A 23,918-nucleotide genomic window follows, 5' to 3' on the forward strand; every position below is an offset into this window, starting at 1 on the left:
TAGCTTTATAACTGCAATTTTAGAAGTAGTGTGCAATAATTAGAGGTGATTGTACCAATAATAGTATGTACTATAGCCGACAACTGATATCCAACATGTGAACAATGGCCAGTATTACAAATCTATACCATTTTGAACAAAAATATCATTGACACTGAGTGAAATTCCATACTTAAAGTGAAATAAAGCATCAAAACACTTTAAAATGGAGTACAAAATACAAAAAACAGTTTAGTACTTTTGAAACCTGCCATAGAAAAAGCACTGAATCGATGAAATAAATTTTATTATCTGCTATTTTGACCTAAACATTCCAATATCATAACAGTAATGTGAAAGTGTAAAAAAAAAGGTTAATTAGTAATTAAATTCATTCATAAATAAATAATATAGTATTAATGTTGGTGCAAATCGACACCAAACGTTAGTGATTCTACCGATAAAGGAAAATTAACTACTTACGAAATGGTGGAAATGCCAAAAAAACTAAAGAAATTTACAATTGATTTTTTTTTATTTGAAATAATTTCACCGATTTTGACAGATACTGTATTAAAAACAGCTATAATTTTGTGTACAGTTTATTTGCTATCATTAAATTGTAATATTAACTATATATCAGCCATCAGCCACACTCACTGCTCTCAATATCAGTATTTGCATCAGAAAAAAATAAATATTTAAAAGAAAAAAATATCGGTTGACTACTGTTAACTTGTTTAAAACTCAAATATATGAAATAAAAATAATTGTATTATATTGTACATTTTTTATAATACTTCAGTATTACTAATAGATAACTATGCTGACTAATTCATTTTGTATCCCAAGTAACTCATACTATACATAAATGATCAATCTTCAACAGCATTCCCGCTGCCATGACTATATTCATGGTGAGAAACCAGTTGAAAATAGAAAAAATAAATAAATAACTAAACTATATAACAAACAAGGTATGATAGTTTTTTTCTTCCTTTTATGCATTCTGTCTGTAATGCAAAAACCATGAATTTTCAGGTCTAAAAAGATAGGGCCAGATCAGACGATAGCGAAACATGAGCAATGTTTACCTCCAACACTTGAGCTGAATGTAAAGCTTCCTGTGCCGTGATGCTGAAACGCATCAGCTCATGGCCACTAGCAACCAGTCAAGGCTTGCAATCCTCTCTCTGTCTCTATTTCTCGTGCCCTCTGCTCTCAGCCCTCCCTCTCTACATTCAAGTCGTCTCTTTTTCTCTCAAAGACCTCTCGCTGCGGTCGCGTCCAAGCCCTCGGCTCGCGTTCCATCCCCTCTTTCATGTGTCTGCTCACTGCAGGTCCATTTCATGTCACGGCCACGTAATTACCGATTTGTTTGGGGAGAGGAGGGATGGACGGATGGATGGATTTCATTTCAAACGAGACATGAGGATTAAAACGAGATGTAAACATTAAAATTAGAGGGAGGAAAATGAGAGAGATTTTTCTCTTTTTTCCTGAATCAATATCATTGCTTTGACAGCACACTGAGCTTGTGTGAATCGAATGTGTCTGAACAGACCGCTAAAGCTTTGAGTGCGAGCCAGTCGGGGACAGACCTCAGAGAGAACAACACTTAACGCTTTCAGTCGCAGCCAAACCAGAGAAACGGAGAGAAGCACCCAGAAAGAGCACAAAAAAGAGAGAGTCAGCGTGCCAGAAAAGGAGGGAGATGGACTTCTAACGGCAATAGACGCTGATGAAACGGCCGCCTGTAATAGTACTTGCACTCTGGCACACAATGCTGCATTAAATGACGGTCAGGAAACATCCACTGCCTATACAGTGCAACCACCACCGGCTCGATTTCCCAGGATGTTCCAGGAAGTGTTTTCTCCATTCATTTTCTCCATTGGGATTCTTAAAAATTCTTCAATAAAGAGTTCAAAGCCACAAATCAAAATCTGCTCCGAGATGAATCACAACATTAGAAACTTTGATTTGGAGCAAAAAGTACAGTATATGAAAATAAGAAATAGATACAAAACTGTAAAATTACATTTTTATGAGGGCATAATCTACTCATCCTATAAAGCATTAAAAACGTAATCTGAAAAAGATAACGCTTATATAAAATGTAGGCTGCATTTACTTGATCAAAATACAGAAAAAAAAAAAAAAATGTAAAAATAAATATAAATAAATAAATCATTGCTATTATTATTAACTGTTTTCTAGTTTAATATATTCTAAAATATAATTCATTCTTGTGATGACAAAGCTATTTTTTGTCACATGATCCTTCATAAATGTATTTTACTGTTACCCATAAAAATTATTAATAATTTTAAGTTTTACCAATCATTGTCACTGTCCTTCAAACCACTAGATTTTACATATTTGTCAGCGACAAGTTTTTTAGTTTTTCATTTAAAATATAAAAAAATTTTGTATGACCATTTTTTCTTTCATATATTTTTATAAGTACAGGTCAGAATAACTATATTGTTTCATTTTTACATAAATATATCTGTCACGCTGAATGACGACAGAACATTATTTAACCCAGATTTTCACAAAAGTTATTTGAAACAGTAAACACTTAATGTGCATTTACTATGATTTCAGTGTCTATAAAATCACTTTTGTAATTTGTATTTGATGCAGACACCAAAATATGATACCTTGTCTTGGATCCATATAAAATAAAGAGCTATGAGGGATAAATAAGCATAAAATAAAAGTCAGTTACATTATTCGCAATGCTTTATGGGATTGAACAGCCACTGCTGAGCTTTTTAGCAGAAATGTCCGTTTCCACGGTAACACTGTTTTCTCTGGAATGCGGATACTGTAGTTCTTTACTGGAAATGTGGCTATTAAACATTGAAATCGCACTGACTTGTGGCTTATATAGATGCATACACGATAATTTAACAACCTCTGAGCTCAAAGTGCGTCTGTCTTGAACGGCTCCTGCTAAAAATCAATACTACTATGGAGAACATTAATGGGGTTTTACTTCCTGTTAGGATCTACACAGACAGGAAAGAGTGCGTGTCGCCGTCCCGTGCAACAAGCCACACCCAAAGTCCCACGCTCCTGATGAAGGTACAGTAGCGGTTTTATTTTGTATCTCTCCTCTCATCACCCACATTAATCTTGTTCAGACAACTTGCTCCAATCCATAAAACAGGCATTAATATGAAGCTATCATCCGGCTAAGAATTTTCATTTTAACTGACAAGGTGCCCCATTCATCACTGGTGGCGTCTCTATGTGCTCTCTGACTGCTGGAGAGAGAGATACAGGGAAGCTGTTCAGACGCTGCCCAGTGCCACAGAACAAAAATGCAGCTAAGCCTCTTCAGCCGCGGCCTACTGAGAACAGACGTCTCAGACCCGCTGTGGGCTTCTCAATACCTGCAAAGAGCATTCATGTATGTGGGAACACTTTTGGCTTTTTCAGCAAAAAAAGACAAGGTCTGAAATGCAACATCTGAGAACGTCAAAGGAGACATATTTTACACTTTTGTACTTTTTGTGTATTTTTCGCTCTCAAGCGCACTTAGAAAAGCTGTAAATTTTGTTTTTCGCAACTACCATTTCAGCTATTTTTGCCAGGGCAAAAAGTGATTATATATATGGAATTCAAACTCATTCTACTCTAAAATAAGAAGAATTTTATTCTTAAATCAGCCAAAAATGAAAATTTGCTGAAAATTCACCCTCAGACCCTCCAAGACGTAGATGAGTTTGTTTCTTTATGAAAACAGATTTTGAAGGATCATGTCACTTGCTCACCAATGGATGCTTTGCAGTGAATGGGTGCCATCAGAATGAGAGTCCAAACAGAAATATGCACAGATCAAGCAATGTTTAATTTAAGGATGTATTTTTAGGCATTTTCGCTGTCCTTCATAGGACAGATCAGAGCTGACAGGAAGCAAAGTGAGAGGGTGACGGGATCGGGAAAGGTCCTCAAGTTGGGATTCGAACTCGGGACGCCCGTAGCACAATGGAGCTATATGTCGACGTGCTGCCCACAAGGCTATTGGCGACCACTCAAGCAATGTTTATAAGTGAAAACAGTCCAAAACAGATGTTATTAGATGGACTGGAATCACGTGGATTACCTTTAGTAGGGTTATTATCAGCTGTTTGGACTCTCATTCTGACGGCACCCATTCACTGCAGAGGATCCAGTGGTGAGCAAGTGATGTAATGCTAAATTTCTCCAAATCTGTTCTGATGAAGAAACAAACTCATCTACATCTTGGATGGCCTGAGGGCGAGTGCATTTTCATTTTTGGGTGAACTGTTCCTTTAAGAATGTTTTTGTTTGCAATTTCAGTTCAGCATTTTCACAGTTTCGTTCGCAAAGTTTTTAAAACTTGCTTTTAAAACTATAACGTGGGAGGTCAAAGTGTGTTCAAACCCAGACGGGAGTTATGTGGAAGATCCTTTAAATCAATGAACGTTCTAGGTGCGCTAGGGAGGGAGTACAGCATATCGGAATAATACATCAAACTCCATTTCAAACGAGCAAGGATAATCCTGTTTTCCACGATACGTCCCGTTTAAAGTCTTAATAAGGAATTCCTACAGATATAAAGACTTCTTCATAGCTCTCACACAGCAAAGCGTTTGCGGTACCTTTGAGGATACGAGCCATTTTCCTTCAACGGAGCGGGACGTAATTCCAACAGACAGCGTCTTTCCGCACACCAAATGCGGAAGTGAAAGGCCATTACTGTATTTGTCAGAGAACTCATTAACAGATTCACATCAGAGGAAGGACAATATATGCACGCGCGAGGGTTAAACCGAGACAAAGCGAGACAGAGGAATACAAAATGCTGTAAGTGTCTGGAAACGGTCTCGGCAGAACATTAGCGCGAGCACAAGGCCATGGGGGAGACAGAAGATCCATTTTAATGAGCATCACAACTTAACAAAAATGTTCTCTGTTTCCATTTCTGACAATTTTGCCAATTTCATAGTAAACAAGCATAGAGGAATACTCTCTGACAGCATCGCCTTGATATGGTAAACAGTGTGGCTTTGAAGTGAAGCGTCAGATTATACATTGCTGAAGTGAGATTTTTAAGATTATTCTTGTTATATCTAATGATGCAGCTCATGGAAAAATAAATACACTGACATTTGCAGCATGAAAAATAATTTACAAGGCATCAGAGAGCGGGAGAGAGAGAAAGCTCAATGTTTTCCCCTCGCTTGGCAAAATGACTGGGGCATGGTTGGGGTATGATATTGCTGAAATATTTATGATGAATAGCGGGCGTGCACGCCAGCGGAATCGCAGGACTTCCTGTGGAATGTGTCTGGGCGCATACTGTGTGCCAGCCTTCACAATAACCCACCCCCCTCTCCATTCACACTCATCCAGAAACCCTCCCGCACACAGCAGATGCTGCGTTCATCTGCTGCGCTACACAGTAACTGTCCAAATATTGACACACAGCTCCGTCCCCCACTGATTTCTTTTAACCCTTCACCATTTGCTCGTGACGCATCTCTCTGCCGCATGTCTGCGGGCTTCAAGTTCAGCGGATGCAGAAAAAAAAGAAGAAATTGTGTCACACTAAATTACTCAATTTTCTGAGATTAATGAATTCAAGAATAATGTAATTAAACAAAAAAAATTACAAAATTATACCAAAATCGGCTGATTGAAAATGAATCTGACAGACTACATTACTCAAAGTACTTCAATTTTCTAAGGTTATTGAATTCAAGAAATATATAAACATAAAAAAAATTACAAAATTATAAAAATCAGCTAATGCAAAAAAAAACTGAAGCAGTCAGACTATATTACTCAAACTACTTCAGTTTTTTTTTTTAGCAATTTAAACATAATATTAAACATAATACAATTTACAAATAATATAAAAATCAGCCAATGCAAAAAATTATCTGACAGTCAGACTAAAATGCTTAAAATATTTACATTATATTTATTTAATATTTTTAACATAAATACGTTTATAATCATTTAAAAAAAACAATAAAAAAGTATACAAAAATTAGCTGATGCAAAAAAAAGGCAACCAGACTAAATTACTTGAACTATTTAAATTTTCCAAGATAACTGAATATTAAACATAAAAAAAAATATTTTAATTTATAAAATAGTAAATTAAACTATGCAGACACACTTTAATCCATTCAGACCATTTATGGGAATTTGTGGTTATTTAGAAGTCTTCAAGATAAATTTGCAAAACATGGTGCAGTCTTTAACGAAAATATAATATGTATTATATGGCCTCTTTAAAAAAAAGCTTTGCAAACAAATGGAGACAGTCTGAAAGCTGTCGCCATAAAAACATATAAACATTTGTACACAACTAACTTCCTGGACACACGAGTTTAACATCCGCTCCTCACAGACAGACAGCTAATATGAGTTTATTACTTTTTTTGAGGCACCGCAGTGATTCGGAGAGGTCTGCACTCTGTGGGGATTTCTCAGACGGGTTTGAGTGGGCACTGAAGGGGTAAATCAAGACTGCTGGGCAAGACACACATCTGACAGCGGAGAGAGAGTTCAGAGGAAGATCTCAGCACACACACACTGAGCCAGAGGCTGCCTCACTCCTGGCCTGGAGCACACTTTCCATCCTCTCTCTCTCTCTCCTTCTCTCAGCTGCTCTCCCGCTCGCTCAAAGACTTAGTCTGACCACAAGATGAAAAAGTCCAACATTTACACCATCTTAACTGCCAATACAGCACTTCCTGTCATCTTTACACGATGCTATTTGTGGCTTGGTTGGTTTGTTTTCTTTAAATGAACAATCCACTTTAAAATATTACAATATAATATAGTAAAATATCAAAAATAAAATGTTTTATATTATATTACATTATTATATTCCTTACTCAGCAACGATTTCTTTTGGAATGTCTGTGATTATATTATATTATATTATATTGAGTGCTGTCAAACGATTAATCGCATCCAAAATAAAAGTTTTAAATAGTTGTGTGTGCTGTGTATATTTATTATGTATATATAAATACACACACATGCATGTATACGTTTCAGAAAAAATATATGTTATGTTTATATATATTAAATAGATTTTTATATAATATAAATGATATTAATATAAATATATACATGTAAATATTTTCAAAATATATACTATGTGTGTGTATTTAAATACACACAGTACACACAAAAAAAAAATATATATTTTGGATGCGATTAATCACGATTACTCGTTTGACAGCACTAATTGTATTATAATCCTTACGTGGCAACATTTTTTGGTATGTCTATAACTGTATGTATTAGTTTAGATTAAGCACTAAAGGAATAGTTTGCACAAAAACAGAAAATTGTGCAGTCACTAACTCACCATCATGTCATGCAAAACCTGGATTTTCTTCTGTGAAACACATAAGATGATGTCAGGCCAGATATTCATGCTGTTCTTGTCAATACAGTGAAGTTGAATGATGATTGTTGCTCTCAAGCTCCAAAAATGGCAAAAAGCACCATAAATAAACATACTTATGAATACCCAGCTATAGTCCAAATTATATAAAACCTTTGTGTGGCAAACAGGCTGGAAAAACCCATTCTCATCATCATATGGCCTCAGAAGAGCTCAAATTTAGGGCAGAAGTCATTTGGACTACAACAGCAGTTTGTACAGCTAAGCAGCTCCTTTTCCTGTCTACAGAAGAAAGAAACACGTACAGGTTTGGACCAACATGAGGGTGGGTAAATCATGACATCATTTTTATTTTTGGTGAATTATGCAAGTTTCTATATGATTTTAGGAGTCAAAGAAAGTATTTGAAATCTGAAAAACTTTTTTTAAATCCAGAATTTGCCAATTTTAGTTATCAGATCCCTGTGGCAACACAGAAATGAGGGTTGATATCGATACTTGACCGAGTTCACGACCGGAGCAGATCTCCAATTCCCCGCGTTCATTCCCACCCCTCCGCAGACCGGACCGCCAAACCCCGACCTTTCGACTATCCACATTTTTAACCACTGACACTTCTTCTGTCTCTGAGGTACAGCATTTCAGTTTTTGTCTCTTAGGTAAAGACAGAATAGAATTGCATAGAACAGAGGAAGTTGAGCAGTAATTTCTGTGGAGAGGAAAAGGGAACGAGCCAAATATGATGCGTAACATCTATCTGACACTATCAGAAGATAACAACAACGTGAAACATTAGCTTTAGCTATCAGGAGCTCTATGCAGCCTCTATAAAACTACAACATCATCAGCACTGGAAGGATAATGCGCTAGGCTAAGACAAATTTAAGCAAAGGAAACGGTTAATGCAGTTTAAAGTTAAGCCAAAGTTGTAAAAGTTGTTTTACAACAAAATATCATTTTGAGTTTCAGTTCAAAATTTCATGTTTAAGTTGATGTTTCTTGCCTCATTTTTCTCCAGTGTCCATCTTTATAATAATAAATAGACTTAATAAAGCATTATGTTCTCTTTGTGTCTTTTACCCACTGAAAGGTTTACTATCTGGCCATGTGAACAGTTTTACCTACACAAACAGAGGAAAAAACATGTTACTTACAGCTTAACTGAATAAATATCACAAAATTGAATCTGGTTTTGAGGTCTTTCTAGAACTATTATGGTTTAAAGCCAAAGGAAGAGATCCGCTTACATGTGAGGGTCACAGAGGATTTACAATAAACTAAGATCAACAACTCGAAACTAAATTTATACCCCGGACAAATAAACCGGCAGAGGCAATGGATTGTTTTCCTTCACCATGTGACCAGGTTTATCGTCCGGTATTATAGCAGATAGACGAGTTTAGCGCAGGATTTCAGTTCGAGAATACAGACTGATAGACTTCCAGTCTTCCATAAAATTCAGCATCTCAGCATTTTCAAATCAGGTTAATGCTTACATAGCAATAATGTTTTTTCCCCCTCTCTCTTTTTCCCGAAAGTCTTTAGAATGTATTTAAATGAGAGATTTAGTTAATGAGTTTGGGCAAAGTCTGGAACAGTCTTTTAAGAATTATCATTCTCATTAATTTTCAGAATTACCCAGTGTTGTGATAGCTGTCATGGACTTTAGAGTTCAATTAACTAAATACTGAGAACGTATATATAATATACATACACGTGTGTCGGAGTGTGCGCGCGAGCTGTACGCATGCACGACCCTACCCGAGAGCGCTTATGTATGCATGCACGCATTTGCAATTTGTTTTATTACAAATTTCTGCAGTTTACCATTTCATTCTGGGTTTATGCAATAAATATGCAAGTAAACAATTCCAAGAAAGCAATCCGCGATCCAAGCAAGCTAAGATCTTCTACTCAAGTCTGCATCACAATCAGGATGTATCTGCTATTTTGTGCTCAAATCCAGATTCTCTGGTAAAAACTAGAGATTAAAAAACATTTAATAAATTAAATTTTTTTTAAATTAATCCATCTGATGCAAAAAAAAAAAAAAAATGTCTAGCAACCAGACTAAATTAATAGATTTATTTCAATGTACTAAGAATTAAACTTTAAGAAAAATGAAACATATAAAGCTATATTTAAAAAATGCAATATAAATAGTACAACAATCTATGATAATATCACATAAAAATAATAATTATCAGTTAAAAGTCAACTTGAAACAAATTTCGCAACCTGTTTTAATTCTTTACATTCTGATTAAATATTCTGAAAGATTATTAATTATTTTTTTCCTTGGAATATGAAAACTGCACAATGAAACCAGTACATATTATGCATAAATATGCATGTACGCGTTTGTGATTTGTTTTCTTACAACTTTCTACAGTTTACCATTTCATTCTGGGTTTATAAAATTAACATGCAAATAAACAATTCCAAGAACGCAATCCATGATCCAAGCAAGCCAAGATCACAATGCAGCATGTATCTCCTGTAAGAACCAGAGATTACCCACAATGCCATGCAGGAAAAATCATAACATAGCGAAAATTGAAGGGCACAGAATGCAGGTGGAATAAATCAGGCTCTTTGAAGGACACGCACATCAAAGTGTGTTTCTCATTCTTTGACTTTTGCACCGAAGTAATTACTATACGAGTAAACATTTGTTTTGTTTTCTATCATTTCATCCTGAGGAGTGCCCACATCAGAGGCATAAGTGTTTCATTACGCCTTTATCTGTCCACAGTTCTTGTGAAGCAGGAACAATTAACCCTGCCTTCAACGTGATTGATATAGGCTTTGCTTTCAATTTGTTCCACTACACAGATCATGAAATTCACAATGTGCCCATCCTTATTGACCTAGACTTTCAAACACAGGGGGCTACAATGAGATGAAAAGAATTAAAAAGAAGAGAGCCGTGCAGCCATGAAATAACATGGGAGAAAGAGGGGGGAAAAAAATGGATGTGACCTCACAAAACCTCAACTACTTCAAGTACACTTTCTGGAAAGTTGTTTTCTGTTCCGTCGAAAGCTGTCTTATACGTTTCTGCTCTCTGAGAAGCGTCTAAAAGGCAGAGGAGAGCTCTCGAGATGTCGGCATACACGGTTATGTCGTAAATACGGCTCACTTGTTCATGAGCAAAATTGAATTTCTATTGCTCTTGCCAAAACCAATCTTTCAAATGTGAACCCCTGAGCTTAGTTTGTAAATCATTAAGAGGCAATGAAAATGCTTGTTTGAGGTATACAGCTGCTTTAATAAAACAGACAGAAAATACTCTGGGTTTTCAAGTGATTCATGTGAATTGACAGTTAATTCTAAACGGATGGACGGACGGAATGAGCGGGCGGAAATTGATTTTATTGTAAACTAATTGCATATAGACAGGATAGACAGGACAGACAGAACGACAGACAGATCGAATGATAGAACGATCGATAGATAGATAGACAGACAGACAGACAGAACGATCGAATGATAGACAGAACGATCGAATGATAGACAGACCGACCGACAGACAGAACGATAGACAGATCGAACGATAGAACGATCGATAGATAGATAGACAAACAGACAGACAGAACGATCGAATGATAGACAGAACGATAGAATGATAGACAGACCGACCGACAGACAGAACGACAGACAGATCGAACGATAGAATAGATAGATAGACAGACAGAACGATAGAATGATAGACAGAACGATAGAATGATAGACAGAACGATAGAATGATAGACAGAACGATAGAACGATAGACAGAACGATAGAACGATAGACAGAACGATAGACAGACCGACAGACAGACAGACAGACAGAACGATAGAATGATAGACAGAATGATAGACAGAACGATAGAATGATAGACAGAATGATAGAACGATAGACAGACCGACAGACAGACAGACAGACAGAAAGAACGATAGAATGATAGACAGAACGATAGAACAATAGACAGACAGACAGACAGACAGAACGATAGAATGATAGACAGAATGATAGAATGATAGACAGAACGATAGAATGATAGACAGAACGATAGAATGATAGACAGAACGATAGAACGATAGACAGAACGATAGAACGATAGACAGAACGATAGAACGATAGACAGACAGACAGACAGAACGATAGAATGATAGACAGAACGATAGACAGAACGATAGAATGATAGACAGAACGATAGAATGATAGACAGAACGATAGACAGAACGATAGAATGATAGACAGAACGATAGAATGACAGACAGAACGATAGAATGACAGACAGAACGATAGAATGACAGACAGACGATAGAATGATAGACAGAACGATAGACAGATAGACAGAACGATAGACAGAACGATAGAATGATAGACAGAACGATAGAACGATAGACAGACCGACAGACAGACAGACAGACAGAACGATAGAATGATAGACAGAACGATAGAATGATAGACAGAACGATAGAACGATAGACAGACCGATAGAACGATAGACAGACCGATAGAACGATAGACAGACCGACAGACAGACGATAGAATGATAGACAGGACGACAGACAGACAGAACGATAGACAGACCGACAGACAGACAGAACGATAGACAGACCGACAGACAGAACGACAGAACGATAGACAGACCGACAGACAGAACGACAGAAGGATAGAACGATAGATCGATAGATCGATAGATAGATCGATAGATAGATAGATCGATAGATAGATAGACAGACAGACAGACAGACAGACAGACAGACAGACAGACAGACGATAGACAGACGATAGACAGACAGACAGATAGATGGATAGAAAGATGGGAGGATGGTTAAATTTAGAGTTAATTGTAAACTGTTAATTGTCCACATTAGTCCAACTATAGGCTGTTTACAGTTGTCAAGCAAATATAATATAGTGTACAATCATAAATTAGCATTTATTGGATTTAACAGCACTTTTAAATGCAGCTCATCCAATAAGAAATTAGACTCTGAACTATCCATTTGATATACTGGTAAATATAGCACAAATATGTCATATGTCCCTCTTGCAAAAGCTCTGAGAGCTAGCGTGTGTTTACTTTAGCTGATGGCTATTGTGCTGTACAGTATCAATAAGCAATTTGACCTTTTCCCACAGTCTGCTGCTGGAAAGGCCTTCATTTGTCAGGACTGTGAGCTAATTTTAGCCTTTCCCTGGCGAAAGACCTACTGTTACTCCATTACAAGGCACACACGGACAGATATATTATCAATTCAAAAAGTTTGCCTTTGGTACGTCAAAGCACAGGTAGTGGCAGGAGACACAGAAGTGGCTGACACAGCGTCCTGCGGTGCTGCTTTAGATGAGTGTACCCGGTGATAAGCCTGGGAAAACGCCGGCACAAAAGCAGTCAGTAAATCCCCGCAAAGGGGTTTCTTTAGGTGACGACATGCGTAAGGAATGCTATAGAGAAAATACCTCGGCATGCTGTAGCTCCTTTGTGAGGCGAGGTGATGGGGGCTTACCTCCATTTACAGCCAAATCACAGCTATGACATTCGCTTATTAAAGTGACAGGTGGGCTAGCGAGCATATGCGCCACAAAATTTATTTATCAGGGTGTGCAGCGGGTATTACAGTGAGGTGCAAGAGCGGCTTGTGTCGAGTCATGTGGGTTATGTCTTCTAGCGGCTCTTCTGCCGAACCGGAATAATCAATTGTAATTCTGCACGCAAAACTCGGGATAGCCTACAAAGTCCATGCAGGTGCGGATGATCAAATTGCTGCTTGATAAGAGGAACTACTACTCAAAATTATATTTTAAATTAATAAAATATCATTTAAATGATCATTAATATAATTTATTAAAATTAAATTGTATATTATTTTCTCACAGGAACCATAATATTTTAGCTACGTAAATTAAATAATTTAAACTACATATATAGATTTTTTTTTTTTTTTTTTTTAAGTAAATAAAACAAGATTATTGGAGTATGAAAGTGAAAATTATTTCTACACAATTTCTTTTAAACAATAAACTGTTTTACAGCGGTTTTAATTAATATAAATATATTTCTGGGCGATAATATAGTTTACATTTTGCATGTTGATATTTGCTATACACACACACACACACACACACACACACACACACACGTGTACATCACTTTTTTATTACATGCAAAATTTATGTATGCAAATAAAACAGGATAAACTAAATACACGAACACGTACAAAAATATTGCTGGCCAATAATGTAGGTATGTGATGATATAAATCATCAAGCATTTACATTTATACTTTACATCAAGCGGTATACATTTTCCTTGTGTATACTGAATGTATGTGTATAGAGTTAAATGTACAACATTAATATATCGCTGGCCAATAACATAATTTACAATTTGTGACAATATAGTGAATCAAGCAGTTGAGATCTGCTATATTGTACACATTGCTTTTGTTTGTATACTGTATCTATGCGGATAAAGTACTATATAAATATATCGGTGGGTGAAAATGACAATAATAGTTTATATTTTGCCGTGATCTAAACAATCAAGCAGTTGTGTTAAGGAAAAACAAAAGTAGTCTAACTGTATTTGAGTGGTAATGTGCTTCTGTTCTGAATTTCCAATCCTAAATACAGCTATGGAAAAACCGTCTCGCATCCAAATCTAACACAAGCTTTCAATATAGAGAAAAGTGGCAACATCTTCAAATCAAAACGATAAAAGCATTGTTCGATGTGTGCAAATATGTGCAAATCCAAACCCAAATCCAAGTATGCAATGCATTTAAATCCATTTTCTTTGCCAATGCATACATAGAAGGATTACACATGTATTCTGGAAGCGCTGTGGAGTTTGTTCGGGCTCAGAAGTGCTGCAGGAACACTAGAGGGGGCGAGTAAAGGGCAACGCTTGCTGCTAGCATTAGATGATCGCGGCACAGCCAAACCAAAGAAGCAGATGGGAGTCAGCGGGCAGAACATCTGTCTTTAGAGCCAGATACTAAATGAAGGTCTTAAAACCACTGTGGACATTAAACGCGTAGAAGGGGAGCTCGGGTTTTACCGCAGCCGCAAACCATAACAAAACCTGTGACATTCAGAAGCAACACTTTGGCCGCCTACAGCACGATCATCTCTGATCTCTTCTCTCTGGCATAAAAAGGCACGTATGTACTGCCTAAAGTCCTTTGAAATATAAAGGCCTTCGATATAGAGAAGTCAGCTATCAGTACAGGGGAAACCGGGGCTAGTTGTCACAATCAAACGTCCAGTGATTTTGTATGCTGGTTTCAAACGGTTTAAAAGATGTTTTGAAGAATGTTGGTAACTTGGGCTGCACAATAAATCGCCTGCAACTGTCATGCGCATCTTGTCAGTAAAGCCGGTTCTGTGATTAGTAGTAAATCTCCATCACGTGCTTTCAGATGGAGTGGCATTTAATACACAGGCGATTCATCTGCGATTATGAACGCGATATTGCATAGCTTGTCAGTGAACTACGGCTCGGTGTAGTAAATGCCGCTCCATCTGAAAGCATGTGTTCATTCATTCATACGGTACAGGTTTGGAACTACATGAAGGTAAGTAAATGAATTTTCATTTTTGAATGACCTATCCCTTTAAATTAGAATAATTTTGAGAATTTTTGTCCTGCACACTAAAATATCATCATATATTTAGGCTGCTTTTTAAACAAACAAAACCACACTGACGTACATTTAGACAAGAGACACTAAATAATGAAAAGTGTTGTTAAGCATTTTTCTATGTCAAGTTGGACATCTTTGATTATATTATATTTTGCACTGTTTACATTACTGCTTCATGAATGGTTTTGTTACATAATTATTTACTGTTTGAATTATGCTGAAAAGCCTGTATTTGGTCATAATGGCAGGTTCCATTGTGACAACTTACCCCATAAAGTGCACCAATACACACCACTATTGGGGCACATTGTCACAAAGATCAACAAATGTTCAATAAATGTTTTCTTGGACAAAAATGGTAGAAACTGACACTCACTGAAATAAAAAGAAAGAAATTTTTAAAAAGACAATGTTAACCAAAAAAACTTCAGTATTTATACACACAAAGTCAAAAATTAAAAAGGTCATTCAGTGTTCCATTGCACTGATCTACCTACAACTGATTCCCTGATATGTCCATAAAAACCTAAACTAAAAGAACAATCAAACACCTCAGCTCAGATGTAGAGATGTATACATCTCACGCCATGAGCTGTGCAGTAATGCATTAAGGGACTGCAAGATTACCTTTGCAGGATGCATCTTCTTTATGTCTGCCTCTCTGCTCTGACCTTCACAATAACAGAGACGAGTGGCGGCTGGCGAGAGCCGCGGTAATCACCGCACAACACGCAGAGCACCAGCCACAGATGGGGGCTGGAAATCCCTCTTAATTGTGATAAATACACATCAGAATTGCTTATTTGCCTCCATTCCATGCCGCGTTCGACGCTGGCGAATCAACGGGTAGAATTGGTGCATCCTTTGTGTGATGGTATAGCTCAGCTTGGGCTGTCTGCCTCTCCGGCATTTGGAGAACATCGCCGCATTGTTTCCACCATAAACATACGCATATCTAATACTCGGCGATTTGGGAATAAAAACATAATCACAAACACAGCACACTGACACTCCTGAGCGTTTAGCGAGATGCTGATATTCATAATTTCACATCAAAGGATTATTACAATGAGCAGCAACATGTCGGAATGCGATTATAATAACAAACAGGCCAATTTTCATCATTTACATGTGTAGCTAACATGAAATACTTTCAAGAAGTTGCAGCGTGACATGCTACAGTCCAATTTTTAGTTCATTTTATTATAATCATTATGCATGCAGCTTTTATGAGCCGATATTAATTTAGAACCTACACGGAATAAATCTGTCACAACGCAGGCCCATTTAAAACAATCGACGGCAAAAAAACAAAAGATGTACACTTGCCCTTATACATTCATTTACATTTTTAACCTGAAACGGAAGCGATATGCATCACATATGGCGTCTTGTTAATGGACCTGTTGATACACAAGCCATTAGAGAGACGATGCTTTATAATGCAACACCAAATAAACCCCAAGCATTTCACAATGCCACAGCTCGGCTCTCAATCTATGGATCCACTGCTGCACCGTAGGAGAGGAAATGGAACAATTTAGCACTTTTGTTTGCTCACAGTGAGGGAGGGAGGCATTGCTTTCTTCAACACAAAGCCAACTTTGTGTTTAGTGTTGTGTATAAATTCACGCCAACCAATCTCTCTCTCTCTCTGTGAATTCGCGTCCAACTCCTTCAGAGTTGCTTCGCCCAAGAGCACAATCCCTCCCTTCCCAACACTCGCTACAGTGCTAGTAAACAGCACTGCATTAAAAAATAAACTCCCAAACCTTCCTTGAGAATTTCAGCCCCAGTGTTACTCAGTTCAACTCTCAAGTAGAGCCACATAACGAATCACAGAGTGCAATTTAGCCCTTCAGAATGCCGGTCGGAAACAGGTGATAAAGGAAGCACTCATGCACTGGCTATAAAGTTTCTCCCCCTCAAAATTAATTCCATCTTCAAGATTCCTATCTCTGCGATATGCTCGGAATGGCACACAAATACGCTCCCGCCAGAAAGATTACTGCAGACTGACTTAGCATAAACATATCCAGCTGTTATGACTGGCAGGGGGTGGAATATAATTTTAATGTCGAGGCCTATTTAGACGTAGGTGCATTAGTGTAATCTGTGCGTTCCGAGTGGGAATTATAAAATAATCGAGCTCGATGAGAGTTTTGTCAAGCTTGCTAATGATAACCATTCACAGTCCGGTCAGGCACACAATCTTGTGGAGTTGCTACAGTATATGAATCGGGCCGTGTTTACATTGTAAAATGTCAGTGGCTCTACGGCTGATATTTTGTACACACACTGCAGGTGAATTATTGCATACAATTTAACATTAGTTCGACAAGCTGTACGCCGTACGCAGACGCACGCAGTGTGGCGTGAATCAGTGCTGCCTAATTTAATACTCCTGAAAGCTAAGGAGAAAAAAAACAACTAAAATACCAATTGTTCGTACGAGTTTATGTAATACACAACAGTGATACACTAAAGGTAATCTGACAGCAACTTGTCATCTAAACACAAAAAACTGATGCATTTGCAATAAAAAGTTAATGATAAAGAAAACAACACATACATGACTAGTGTAAATAAGATACAGACTTGTTGCAGTTTCAGATCATTAGTAATTTCATAATTGCAGATTAATTCAGCGCAACACCTGCCATCTGAAGATTGATGCATATGCAGTACTCAAGCAAAATAGCAATACGTCATATACAAATTTCAGATCGACAACACTAATCCTTAGATGAAAGAAATATGCACATTAAATCCATCTACATTTTCTAATAAATACATTTAATAGTCCGCAAACAGTCACTTGATGCTTTATGCACATATTAAAATAGTCTTATCACAGTTTCAGATCTAGAGATCAAGTAATTTCATAATTGCAAGATTTAGTGCACCACCACCTGTCATCTAAGTGTAAAAAGGCTGACGAACAATTAATATTCACACAAAATAGTAATAAAGTAACAGCATTTAAACATTCACCTGATTCATGAACACAATAGATTTTCCATAACAATTTCTGATCTATAAGTTAACTAATTATGACAGCAATTTCATAACTAGATGAATTTAGTGTCATGATTTCTTCATCCTCGAGCGTTTCTCAAACATTTGCTTTATGCACATATTAAAATAGCCTTGTATCACAATTTGACAAATTAATTTAGTCCACCACCTGTCATCAAGTGTAAAGGGCACCAGGAAATATACTCAATAAGCAAAACAACAACAAATCAATCTTTTAGCATACACCCAACTATATAAAATATCTACCAATATTAAAATCTAGTGATTGCAATTGTGCACCTGTAATGTAGCATATAAACACCAATCCAAGTGAAAAGCATTTCAGCTACTCCGCAGCATCCTTTAACATACACATGACTACAGTATAGAATTAGTCTTGATCAACTACTGTCATTTCCAAAGTGCAGATTTATTTACTGTTCAAATTACAATCCCCATCATGAGTTTCTGATCCAACAGAGGACTCAAATCCACATCATCCTACGCTGAAACTTCCTCAAACAGCAGCCTGGCGCACATTATTTCACAGCAGTAAACAGTGTGTTTTACTCAGATTGGCCTAATGCCGCGAAAACAAACACCGAGCGGATACAACGCTGCAACATGGTCGCGTTCGAATGTTCACAAATTTCCCGCGAAACCTGGCAGCAGCGCGACACACGCTGAACATATTCAACGGTCATGTCCTCTGTCCACCAAAACACACACACACACACACAGCAAAAACACACACACTCACGGCTTCTGTCAGACTGCATACCTGTTACCCGACCCCTCACACACACACACACTCCTGCAGAAAGGGCAAAGTTTCACATCTCAGTCCAAAATGCCCGTCAGCGCACGCGTTTCCACAGACACACAACAACCCGAGCGTTTACCGTTCTCTTCTGGAAGGGTCTTGCTGAATGCTGGGCTTGGTGGGCGCCATCTTCCTGCAATTATTAATTACACTTTTTTCCTCCGGATTTCACGCGGCGAGCAGCTGACAGCGGAACCGGGAGCATTGAAGCAACGCCATCGGTGATACCGGAGCGCTCGTGCCCGTGTCTCCGTGCGTTAAGACGCGTTCAGACGGGAGCGAGACCAGCCGACGCTGAGATCCAAAGGCATGCCAATAAAGTGAGAGGAAACCCGGGGACGCTCGTGCGATCCGGCGGCTGTCCTCGCGGGGAAAACGAAGGCAGAAATCAGTGCACGAGAGGGGCTTTTACATCACGATGTGCCCCTCGAACACAGCCGCTTCTTCCCAGTATGTTTGTCCGCATTTTTCAGCTTTTTTCCTGCCTCTCTCTCCCTCTCATCTCCCTCTCCTGCCGGCGCAACAACGCCACTCAGTTGTAGTTGGAAATAGTTTTGAGTTTATGGGGAATATACAGGTTTTTTGTGATGCATCAACGAAAGGATTGGAGAAATCGCTTCATGACACCTTTTGAACGTTTGCACGCAGATGGTTGCTTTCGTGTTTTCTATAACGTGTCGAATGATATGATTGACAGCTGTCAAAATCAACTCACATGCCAAGATGCTGTTTATTTAATCTGAGACTAAATTATTTTGAACCAAGCACTGAGAATGAAAAAAAATAATAATAATTATATTATATTTATGCAATGTCCATGTGTTAGATTTAAAGATAAGTGCATCAGAAAAACGTACACGGTTAAAGTAATTTTTGCACTAATGCATATTCAATACATTATTTATATTTTTCTGCATCTTGACATAAATAAAGGCCTGTTTTCTGATGTGCATTAGAACCTGTGACCTGTCAAGGTCATGGGCTGACAAACACCCCATTTAATGTCCTGTTCATTGTGTTGTGCTCTAAACAGACTGTTTAATTGAACGTGACAGTGTATGCAAGCATGTGTGCTCATGATTTTGCTGATATACTAACGATCAGAACATTCACATCCATTAACGCCAGTCTACTGCCTAGCTTTAGTGGATGATGAAAATGACTGAATTTATGTTAAAAAATGTAAAGATGAATAATACTAAGTCTATTTAGCAATTTTACAGACTTTACAAAGACTTAATGTCTATTTGTATGAATGTAAATCACATACCATGAGATTTAGTGGTGTTTTCTTGGATTTGGTGATTGAAGTTTTGCAACTAATTTTCTTTTTTTAAATATCCCGTTTGATCTATTTGAAACTATTGTTCTAGGATGAAAATAAGAATTATGCATTGACTGTTGCATGCAGATGTCATTTTAAATGAATAATTGCAGATCATTTGTTCTGAAGTGAGTTTTTCTGTGCATTGAAATAGTTGACAATGCCAGTTTTGTTATAATCACAGTTGCTTTGAATATTTAATATGATATAAAAGATGCTTATTTGTATGATAAATTTGAATACAAAACAGTTATATTGACTATAAATCACAATATGACTTTTCTTTGCATATGTGTGTGTGTGTGTGTGTGTGTGTGTGTGTGTGTGTGTGTGTGTGTGTGTGTGTGTTCTGGAATTTGACATATAGTAAAACTTTACAGCTTCAATAAACGGCTTGCTTTATATCGTGTGGTGTTTTGTGTCTAATAAACGAAGCAAAACCCAGATCTCAGTGAAACTGAGATGTTGGGAATCTAAGATTAAACTTTTAGCAACCTCCAGGGAAAACCGATATTGCTTTATATATAAACCTGTTAGCGGTGAATGTGAACGGACGCAACAAATATGACATGAATAGTATGAATGACACCTAAACGAGAAAAACAAAAACAAAACAAAAAAACATGTTTTGCGTTTAGTAAGCGTACCTTTGTTGGTAAGACGTCAAGCCCTGGACATTTTGCGGGTTCCCGTTAGTAGCTCCCGGGACTCTGGACGCAGCCGGCATCCCTCCACCGCCTCCCGCACCTGCAGCCGCCGCCGCCGTCACCTGAACACTGAAATCCGGGAAGATCCTGATCATTGCGCACCGCGATGCTGCACCAACCGAGCGTGTGTGGATCAACCTTCCCTCCGGTCCGACAAATCACAGCAGCACAATCCCATTAGTGATAGAAACAAGCTCATCGGCCATTCTACGTCTTGTTTTCTGCTTTCAGAGGAGAGAACTGCTGCTTTTAGAGGGTTGGTGATGATGGTGCTCACAGACTGCCGCCTCTATGCGCGTCCTGTGCGCTTTTACGCGGAAAAGTTTCAAGAGCTCCAAGCTATCCCGACGAATCCGAGCTTATGCTTTTAAAGGTAAACTTCCTCGAAAGCGTATTATTAAACCATATCCTCCAATATATCAATGCGCTGACTGTCAATGCGACTGCTTGTAAGCCAAGTTTGACTAATAACTGTCAGTTTAGGAAACTTACCAAAAAAGTGACGCACTGACTCCTAAAATCTTAAATCAAAGTATCCTAATGTTATTTTAAGTTTACAACGCGTAAATAATATGCATTTTAGTTTTGAATATACAGCTACAGGCTATAAATAGCCATAATAGAAAAGAAAACGCACATGCGACCCTTTGCTTCTAGTGTAAAGGAATGTGTGCGTGCGTATAAATAAACGAGCGCAGAACTTTTTATAAGTCCTGAAAAAGCTCTGTTGATTAAGATCAGAGACAGCTGTCCATTCCCAGTGTGGTTTAGGAAACAGATCTAAGTATGTACGCGAGGAAAGTCCAGTGCATGATGTGATCTGCTCGCCTCCTACTGTTGTGATGATGATGTGCTACTGCTTTCAGTTTCTGAGAGAAGGAACGATCAGCTTCTTCTTCTGGTGCTGATGCTGCAGAGGTCAGGTGCTGTCAGTGCTGCTGCCAGGATCAATGTCTAAAGCTGATGGGATGTTTGCTGTGTGCATGCTCCTGATGTGTTGTGTTGTGTTGCCCTGCTGTGTGTGGCAATGCCATCCCTATAGCGCGTGCGAGAAGACGAACTCAGCCGCTCTTGCAGCCGATTAACGGCGCGCGCTGCCGCCGCGCAGCCAATGGGACGCTCGCACGGGAGCGCGCAACGGTTTACCGCAGCAGTTAACCCTTTAAGAGCCAAATGATGAGGACCAGCTACAATATTCACAGATGAGAATGACACATGCAACTGTAAGGTTAATCATGCTCACTGAACTAAATTTATAAAAGCAACATAAGAGACATCAAAAAGCACTACTGGAAAAATAAAACGCAATGAAATGGGCTATACATGCATTTAGTGGATGTATAGTGGATGTATAGTGGATGTATTAATGCATTCGAAAGAATATCAGCAAACAGTTATATAAGCAGTTTTCAAATAACACTTTCATAAAAATAGGTTTGGCTTTGCAACTATTAAAAACACCAAAAAATAACCCGTTGAGCAAAAATGTATACAAATTTTACATGTTGCATCTGATGCAATGACATTTATACATTTTTAAATGTGACTTGTCATAATACTTAGTAGTAAAAGAAAGGGGATAAAGTTGTGCTGTGAGCACAGATTTGTAGGTGTTTTGTGCTTATTAATATAAACTTTACACGCATATTAAATATGGAAATCTTTTTTTAAGATCTTGTGCAATAAGTATAAGCTACTTGAGATGTGGTTTGAAATGTGTAATCTAGTAGAGTTGGTATCAGCATGGTAAACTAACTACTTATTTATGGACCTCACCCTTACAAAAAAAAAAGTATACTTAAAGTTAATTTTATTATGGATACTTAAATAGAGTTCAGTAATATCAATGTACTATTAGGCTAGTATAAGTGTACTATTTAAAAACTACTTGGGACGGAATGATAAAGGTCCTGGATCACATAAATGTCACAACTCACAACTTTCAAAGTGTATTATGGATTATTATTATTTTTTTCAGAAAGATATTTTTGTCAGCTGAACATATGTTGTTAAACAACAATGCAATTGAATGCACTGTACTTCTATCCCTCAATGCCTCATTTTCATTCCTGTCAGAAATTAAATATGACGCTATCCTATATGCTTTCAGAAGAATAGTAGGCTATAATTATGCAGCATGTATATCTTAAGAAGAAAGATGGCTTAGTTTACAAACAAATAGAGAAAAGTTTGCTCATAGTAAAATCACTCTCTCTGAGCAAACAAAATGATGTTGACTGAGTTTTGAGTGTCTCTTACTCAATTTCATGTTCGTCTGAAGAAAATTAAGCACTTTACACAAGAGCAGATGCAAGTACAGATGAAGAAATGAAATTAAGACTCAGAGGAAGGCAGAATGTTTTCCACTGATTTAATTGTGCGATGGTGGGCACGCGCGTGTTGCTTGTAAGCTGCTCCTCATTGACTCTTCTGTTCTTGAACTGTCATTGTTGTGAAAGTGATTGAGTGTTAACCAATAAAATATTCCAAAATGCAAATATTGAGCTGCGTCCACATCAACACTCATGAATCTTCTACTGTAGCTCACTTGTCCTTTGATAAACCAAAGACGGCTATCTGTTCACACTGTATGAGTATAGCTTTATGATAGTTTATCAAACATTTGCAGCTTATTAATGATCTCAGTGTGGACATAAACCAACCTTTGAAATCAGCAGGAAGTCCTTGAAACCAAACCGTCAGATATCTGTTAGTCACCAGCAGATTTGTAATTGTCAGTGAGCATATTTACATGTGATGCATTTGTACAGAATGTCAAGTGATACAAAAGTTCTGATATGCTTCATTGATGTATAAGCTTTGTGTCAGATGTTTCGTCATAGGAGAAATCAAAATAGACAGAAATTAGGCAACTGCTGAAATACAGAAAGATTATTGAGCTATATAAAATGAATGTGAATAGCAGCTCGGATCATTTAATGAGAAATATATGAGCTCATACACTGAAAAAGAAACCGTTTTCACTCAGAGATTACTAGTAAATTTGACAAACAAT

General features: G+C 37.6%; 1 protein-coding gene across 1 annotated transcript in view; it reads right to left on the bottom strand.

Annotated features, from left to right (window-relative positions):
- LOC306850333 (neuronal PAS domain-containing protein 3-like) overlaps positions 1-20,997 on the bottom strand; it is a gene marked incomplete at both ends in the record, with an annotated part of 314,937 nt that extends 293,940 nt beyond the window's left edge. Inside the window, one exon of the mRNA XM_079385905.1 lies at positions 20,843-20,997. Coding sequence (XP_079242031.1) covers positions 20,843-20,997 — 155 coding nt within the window. The remainder of the gene's footprint in view (positions 1-20,842) is intronic.
- Between the last annotated feature and the right edge of the window lie 2,921 nt (positions 20,998-23,918).

Source organism: Barbus barbus (assembly GCF_936440315.1).
Source record: "Barbus barbus genome assembly, chromosome: 30".
NCBI classification, from domain to species: domain Eukaryota; kingdom Metazoa; phylum Chordata; class Actinopteri; order Cypriniformes; family Cyprinidae; genus Barbus; species Barbus barbus.